The sequence below is a fragment of the Urocitellus parryii genome, chromosome 10, assembly GCF_045843805.1.
Source record: "Urocitellus parryii isolate mUroPar1 chromosome 10, mUroPar1.hap1, whole genome shotgun sequence".
Taxonomy (NCBI): Eukaryota; Metazoa; Chordata; class Mammalia; order Rodentia; family Sciuridae; genus Urocitellus; species Urocitellus parryii.
The window spans coordinates 39511683-39519973 of record NC_135540.1 but is presented as its reverse complement, the minus strand read 5'-3'; the positions used below and the strand labels follow the sequence as shown (position 1 = coordinate 39519973).

The following is an 8291-nucleotide window of genomic DNA, read 5'->3' as shown; positions in this document are numbered from 1 at the left end:
TGATAGAGATAAAAGATCAATAAATTATGGACTATATAAACCAGCAAGATGGTCCCACTTATTATACATATACATAGTAGATTCTTCAAGGCCATTCAATCTAAATCAATTAACATGCTTAAACCCTCATTCTTCAAAATAAAAATAATTTTTAAAATCCCACGGGTCTTTGTTTATGACTAAAAATAAATGTAATAAAAAGTACATGACAATTAAATATGAACTATGCACGAAAAACGTGAACCATCTTTATGCTACCCAGAGACACAAATGGGATGACTTAATTACCCATCCTGCTGGCCCAGAGTCTGAAGCTCAGTGGTGTGTAAATTGTGGTGCAGAAAAACATTCTTCCTGCTGTACATGTGTAAAGAGATTGGCCCTCTTGGTGGCTGTCCAAACCTGCCTGTAAAGGTTGAATGCTGGCGGCCCACAGCAGCCTGGTCCTTTGGTTTCTCTAACAATGTGGAGAGTCCCTCTGTCTTAGCTGTTGGCTTCAGGGAGCTCTGCCCAACAGTGGTTCGTAAATTTTGTGTAACTTCTGAAGTGAGAGTTTCATAAGTTCCTCTGGAGTGTTTGATAACTTCTGCTAGTTCCTTGTCTTTCAAGAAATTACTGAAACATAAACTTGATAGTTGACAGGCCTTGTTTTTGTAAGGGCTTGTCTGGTCGGCTGCTGCGTATCTAAAACGGTCCTCTGTGGGAGTATGGATTGCTTTTCTGTCCCTTGTGCTGAGACTTTGGCTCACAATTCGATTTCGATATGTAGCCTAGAATAAAATACAGAGAGGGAAAGATGTTTTTAAGAACACATTCATAGTACACATAAGAATGCAGAGTAGTATTTATACCTTGGTGCTCAAAACCTCAACTTCTCCGAGGTTGAGAAAAACATCAGTAGAAATGTCCATTACAGTAAATTTTTCTGTGCAATACTACTACATATAGTGGTTAAATGGTTAATTTACTATAAAAGGCATTTTGAAATCAATGCATCTAATTTCCTAAATTTGAATTTAATCTGAAAATATAGGCTATTTTACTAAGTAATGAATATTAATACATGAAGCAGTTATTTTGTGTTGGCTTAGTGTTTTACGTTTTGAAGTACATTATTGAAGTATATACCCAGAGTGTTACTAGAAATGCATGTTAGACATGGCTTATTGAATCATGCTGTGTAGGAGGCAGAGTCAAAGCTGGTACTCAAATTCCTCTGAAGTTTACAGTATCTTGGTTTAGAAAAATACATTGAGGTAGGAAATCAAACTAGGGGGCTCATTGTACAGGTGGAAGTAAAAGTGAAAAACATAATATGCTATAAAGAATGAGAAGAAAATTGAGAGAAAGAGGTAGGGGGAGAGAGAGGAGCTACCGAGGCGGCAGTAGATGGTACAGCATATGCTGAAGGAACCAGAGGAAATTTCCGCTAACTTGACATCCAAATGGCTTACACTTTAAAATGTCCATATTTTCATTTTCCCTTGAAAATCTGCAAATCTAATCTCTTCTTAGACCCCCGTTTGCTTATCCAGCCACCATCACTGTTGTATAATGAATATCACTCATTTGACATCAAACCAAAAAAAAAAAAAAATTAATTTTTAACTGTGAAACTTATTCTTCCCTGAGTATTTCCCTCTTACTAAAAGGTACTTGTCAGGCTGACATCTTAAAATTATCTTTGTTTTCTTCAGACCCTTTAAAGTCAAGTGCTTGCTACTCTACTGTGAAAATGCAATCTCCAGTCAAGGTCAACAAATTTCCTTAATATCTAATCTCCTGACCCAATGCTTGGCACCTATCAAGCATTTAACAAACATTTGCTGAATAAAGTTTATCTGTTAGTGATAATAATACATAATATGTACTTAATGTGTATTTTGTCTAGCATTCTGATTATGGTTTTTTTAACATCTGTTGTTTAAATTTATTTAAAGCAACCCTTCCATATTTTCTTTCTTTTTTTTTATTGGTTGTTCAAAACATTACAAAGCTCATGACATATCATCTTCCATACATTTGATTCAAGTGGGTTATGAACTCCCATTTTTTTTTTTACCCCAAATACAAGTTCTGATAATGTTTTTATATAGTGGATCTTCATGAGAGTCTTTTGAAGTAGCTTCTCTTACTCCTTATGAGAATTTTCTTGGGGGTAAGAGCAATAAAATATTTCCATTCACTTTTCATTGTTAAGGAAACTTGTAACTTACTCTTCTTTTAATTAGGGCTTTATAGTTACACATAGTACTTGGGTTCATCCCAACAAACTCATACATGCATGGGAATCAATTTCAGTTCAGGATCCCCCCTTTCCCCTTCTGTCTTCCCTCCCCTCTCCTATTCTCCTTCCTCTGCTCTACTAGACTTCCTTTCACTCATCTACTAATTTGTATTTGATTGGTTCTTTATGTTATTAGCTTTCTTTGTCTTCATGACTAATTTTCAGCATTCTAGGTTTAGGACCTACTTAGAAATGTGAGCTTTTAATTTCTCTCCATCTCTGTGACAGGACCACAGATGTTTTCTTAATTGTTGAATTTGTTCCTAATGGATACTCAATCAACCTGTGTTTAGTTTCTGCAGCCAAATGCTAGACCATCTCATGGGTACTACTTGAGAGTATCATGAGAAAAACATTTGGGGACAAAGGAGACATTAGTAAATCTATGATGAGAACACCAACAGTGAGATGTCTTTTTCTAATAGTATTATTTTTAACTTTCAGACCATTATTCTATACATTTATGGGGTACAATGTGATGTTTTGATATATGTATACAAAGGTAAATGTTTAAATAAAACTGATTAACATATCCATCATCTCTATTATTTATTTATTTTTTGTGGTGATCTTTTTTTTACCATGCCACTTAGGAAAGTTGAGAAGGTAGATAGATACTTCATATCCATTTCTCTAATATTACATTTTGGGACAAATTCATTTCCTTTCCCTTCCTTCCTCCTTCCTTCCATTCTTCCTTCCTCTGTTACTGGAGACTGAACACAGAGCACTCTATCACTGAGCTGCACTTGTAACCCCTTTTCATTATTTATTTTGAGACAGGGTCTTGTTAAATTGCTGAGGCTGGCCTTGAACTTGTGACTCTCCTCAAACTGCTGAGTTGTTGGGATTACAGGCATGCGCCACAGTTCATTGTTCTCTTTATGCAATTGTTTTACCCCTTCTGGGATGTATTAGATTGAACACACAGTTTTAATAAATTCATGTTAAAAAAGATCAAATAACTCAAGCCCACAGGGAGTGGGCTCTCAAATATTATATCAGGTGCCTACAAAATACACGAGAATCTACCACAGAAAATGAGAAATATCACTTGCAATTTTTAAAGAAAAATACATATTTAAATCACTTATTCCTATCTATTTCACATAGATTTTTTTTCATAAAGTTCTCTGTTTTGTTCACCATTAAGTGCAGGATTCATATGGAGATGGAAGATTGTATAGCCTAGGGATTAAAATTAAATTTATTAATTCACCTATTCGTATGGTAAATATTTATTGACTACTACTGAAGGGAAGGTGCTGCCTAAATACTTGGAAATCATTCTGTTCAAAAGAGATCTAGATATTGCCTTCAGGCAGCTTAAAATTCAATGGGAGAATAAACTAGAATCACACATTTTCTAACTGAGTGACTATAGCAAGTCAGTCAATTTTCCTGTTTCCAATTTCCTCATCTGTGAAAGAAAGATTTATATTTATACCTGTGTCTTTATACTGAATTTTTTTTAATAGGTAAGGAACTATTGTGTGCAAAATACCTAACATTATATCTTGAACATACTTATCTTGGTAGCAGCCACAGTAATAATAACAACAAAAACAATATAAAGTGACCAATAGACCATGAAATTACTTTGATAGGTGTTTATTTCATCCTTCAGAATTTAAAGCACTCCTATCTAAATTTAAAATGAAAGTAATTTTCTCCAGAATATTCTAATAATTTTGTTTATTATTGTAGTTTGGCTTCGAAGAACACAAGTCTATAACAGATTTTACCAAGAAGTTTACTGGGAATTTTCTCTAAGCCAACCCCTATGGAGGAATGAAGAAAGCAGAGTCAGGCAGAGGGTGAGATTAAATTAACTTATCTCAATTGATGATAAAGGGAGGTCTGAATTTGGGATGGTTCTTCATAATTCTCCCCAATTCAGGCAAGTAGTTGGGATTTTTTTTTTTGTAGTTGCAAATGGACAGAATGCCTTGATTTTATTTGTTTATTTTTATGTGATGCTAAGGATCAAACTTAGTGCTTCACCTATGCTAGGAAAGCACTCTGCCACTGAGCTACAGTGGCATCCCAAGTAGGTGGGAATTTTATATGTGTAAGTCAACCTGCTACTGAACTACTATGGACTCTGGTAAGGGGAATTCCCTATGGTGAATAGCTTTTCTTTTTTTCCCCCCAGAGAAATTTCTTGAGAGGAATATTCTTGAGAGCTATCAATTGCCAACATTTTCAGCAAATGTGAAAATGAAAGCCTGAGTTCTGAAAGTGTGGAGTTCGGGTAGAGGGAGGAGGAAGTCACATCACATCAAGATACTTAATGCTACATTAAGTATCTTGTTCATGTTTAATATATTATGGGACAATTTGGCATAATGGAAAAAGCAATGACTCTTTAGCCAAAAGACTCCAATCTTGGCTATGCCACTATTGAACTACGTGACCTTGCATACACATACATATACACAGATCTTCGGAATCAAAGCCATTCAATGAGACACCAAAATAGAAAATGGAACTAGATCCAAGAAACACTAACAATCATTCACTTCTTTTGCTTCTAAAATTATAATTTTAGAATATATGTTTAATTTGACAAATTTGAAACATGTTTAGAAAAATACAGGGAAAGTTCCCTTGATTGAAAAAAAAGTGAAAACACACACACACACACACACACACACACACACACACATTTGTTTGCTTTGGCCTAGAGGAAAATAAATAACTCATTCGTGTTAATTCCTTTGAAGCTCTTGGAATCACTTCCTTGAAATGAATTTTCAGAGCATATGCCTAAGCCACATTTTCCTCAAAATCAGAATTGTTTCCCCAAACTCAAATGTCTATGTTAGTCTTTGGACAATTTAGCAATGAAACAGCTATTCCTAGAGTTTCTGGCAGAGGACAGAAGAATAAAAAAATCTAGTGATGAATCAGTCAAGTCTGCACCTTGAATATATGTACTTGACTTCCTGTGATTCCCCCCCCCTACCACCACACACACACACACACACACACACACACACACAGGAGCCTATTGCCAATATTTCATAAAATTCAAGATGCCACTGATTTTAACATGCATTATTATTTTTCATATCACTAAGAAAGAAAAAACAAGCAAGCAAGCACAATATGGGGCACTAGTGTGAAACAAGCAAACAAGCCATGCACTTTAATTTCAGTTTTTATGATCCATTAATTAGTCATACCAGGTTCTCATTGCAATTTCTTTTGTCTTTTGTTGCTTGGCATTTGATAGTTTTTTGAATTTATCTCAATGATTAAGTTTCATCCTCATGTAGGTATAGTTCCTCTTTATATTACAAAAACTATTTGGAGACAGTGTGACATGAAGGCATTCCAATTGCAAATATTTGTGTCACTAATACTCTGATTCTTTCTTTCTTGGTTTTCTATACACAAAATTACCTTTGTCATAATACTAAAACTTGGTAAAACTCATCCTTAAAGAAGATTTAAATCATGGCATTTGCCAGTAAATGGATGGGATTGGAGAATATCATGCTAAGTGAAATAAGCCAATCCCAAAGAACCAAAGGCAGAATGTTTTATCTGATATGTGAATGCTAATTCATAATAAGGGGATAGGGGGCTGGAGAGAAGAATAGAGATACTTTGGATTAGACAGAGGGAAGTGAAGGGAGGGGAGGGATTATAGGGGTATGAATGATAGTAGAATGAATTGGACATTATTATCCTATTTTGTGCACCTATGATTGCACTACCAGTGTAACCCTACATCATGTACAACTAGAAGAATGAGAAATTATACTCCATTTATATATAATGTGTCAAATGCATTCTACTGTCATGTTTAACTAATTAGAAGAAAATAACTTTAAATTTTTTGAAAATATTATTATTATCATTATTATTATGTTTAATTTTTGAAAGAAGTCTTGCTATATCACCCTGGTTGGGCTAGCCCTTGTGATCCTCCAGAGTAGCTGGGATGATAGGTATGCACCATAGCACCTGGCTTGAAAATATTTTTGAGTGGTAACTCTACAAGTATACCACCAATATGCACACTTACAAACTTCTTGAGAAAATAATTTATTAGCATGATTCCTAACTGAAACAATCTATCTAGTATGGAATGTTCTTTCCATTGAAAATTCCCTTTCATTGGTAGGTTGGTAAATTTGGTCCATAGAGGTTAACATGTTACCTGAGTCTTAAATTACCATGCACTGAGCATGTGTATATTGTTTTTGTTTGTTTGTTTGTTTGTTTTCTGAAAAGTAGTTGGGAGTGTCTTTCCCAAGAGAGAGGTCAGCCTTTCAGAGGTGTTTTGTAGCCTCACTCCCCTTTACTTGTACCTTCCCCCATAAGAAATATCATGTAACTACAACATATGCCTGAAGAAACAACAAGCCTTTCATAACTGTCAAAGCAATATGACAGAGATCTATAACATTAGAGATCAACACAACTGAAAAAAGAATCACTTTAAGGACATTTTGTCAATACTGTAGAAAATGAATCAAAGGACAGATACCGTAGAGCGACAGTTCTTAATCTCTTTCTTCTCCATTGTACAAACGTGACAGATGGAGACACATTTCCTTGGCCAAAGCCAGGGGTATGAAAATACTCCCATTAAAATATCTTTAACTCAATAATGTGTTTTAAAATCAGCGTCATCTTGCATTTCACTATCACCATTCATGCAAACATTTTGGATTTTGAAATGTAAATGCCAGTGGTCAGAATAAGTTCCAATTTGTAAAAATAAAAAAAAATAAAATTTGGTATTTTAGTAATAGCAGCAACATATTAGTTAAAGATTCAACAAATGACTGACCCTCCTGATAACGGTCTTGTAGTGTCAAGATTGAAGCAGTCACTTCATTAGTTCAGACACAGTAGCTCAAATTGTGAATACCTTATCAGTAAACAAATGATAAACTCTAAAGTGCCTATGTTAATTTAACACAGATACATCAATATATGAACCAAAAATAATAGGAACCTGCAATATTATGATGTCGAAAAACGTGTTGCTAAAGATGATTGTATATGTGAAAATTGCTTTGAATAAAGGCATATACAATAATATTCATTAAATGCAATTGGAAATCTCTAAGTATTTAATGTATTTTCATTTTCTGTATTGTTTGTATATTAGTTTCTTTGAATTGTTTTGTTATCTAATCCCAAAACAATTCAGATTATATTGTCTTTTTTTAACAAAAAAAATTTTCCCCAAATATCAGCAAAGTTGCACATACTAGAATAATGTTTCTACACCATTAGATAATAGTTTTAGATTCATTTTCCTCATTGTGTTTTCAATCTAATCCTGATCTTCACTATTATTTTGTTTTTGTTCATGAAAGCTAAGTTAGGCCTGGAGATACTTAAGGATCTCTTTACCAATCCTTTTCTAATGATCTTGGTAAATTATTTTAAGAAAATGAAATTAGCACTATGACATGTTTTAAGTAAGAATTCATTGGAAGTATCCCTGGTCTAAGTCCCCTTCTCATTGACGCACATCACTTAGAGGAAACTTATAGTTTCTACAGTGTTCCGGATGAAATGTGGTATTATCTAGAGGATCTGCTATTGGAGACATAAAGATCTTTTCTTGTAAAAATCCATCCTACTAGTTTCTAATCTAGTTTTAATGAAGGCCATAATTGGCTTAAACTTGAGCCTGTCAGAATAAAGTAATTTAAAATGTTGTCAAGGAAAAGAAAATAGTAGGTTTCCTATTATTGATAAAGCTTCATAAAATTTCAAGCATGTCTTGCATTCAGACAAAACAAATTTACTGTCAACAACAAATATTCAACAAGCTAGGGATAGGTGTTTTCAACACGTTTATCTGATATCTAAAGTTGAAAGGAAACAGGGTGGGAAAGGACTCTCATTCTGAACTCAGAGGTTACATTGTATAAGTTTAGAATTCTAGAAAACTGATGTCATTTTGTATAACATCTAAGATTTAGTGAATATTTGTGATGTGACAAGATATGTGCCATTTTATATGTCATCA

The 8291-nt window shown here is 34.1% G+C and overlaps 1 protein-coding gene across 1 annotated transcript in view; it reads right to left on the bottom strand.

Annotated features, from left to right (window-relative positions):
- Positions 1-284: 284 nt before the first annotated feature.
- The window catches only part of Ccser1 (coiled-coil serine rich protein 1), a 1027931-nt gene continuing 1019924 nt past the window's right edge, over positions 285-8291 (bottom strand). The window contains exon 10 of the mRNA XM_077803585.1: positions 285-770. Coding sequence (XP_077659711.1) covers positions 285-770 — 486 coding nt within the window. The remainder of the gene's footprint in view (positions 771-8291) is intronic.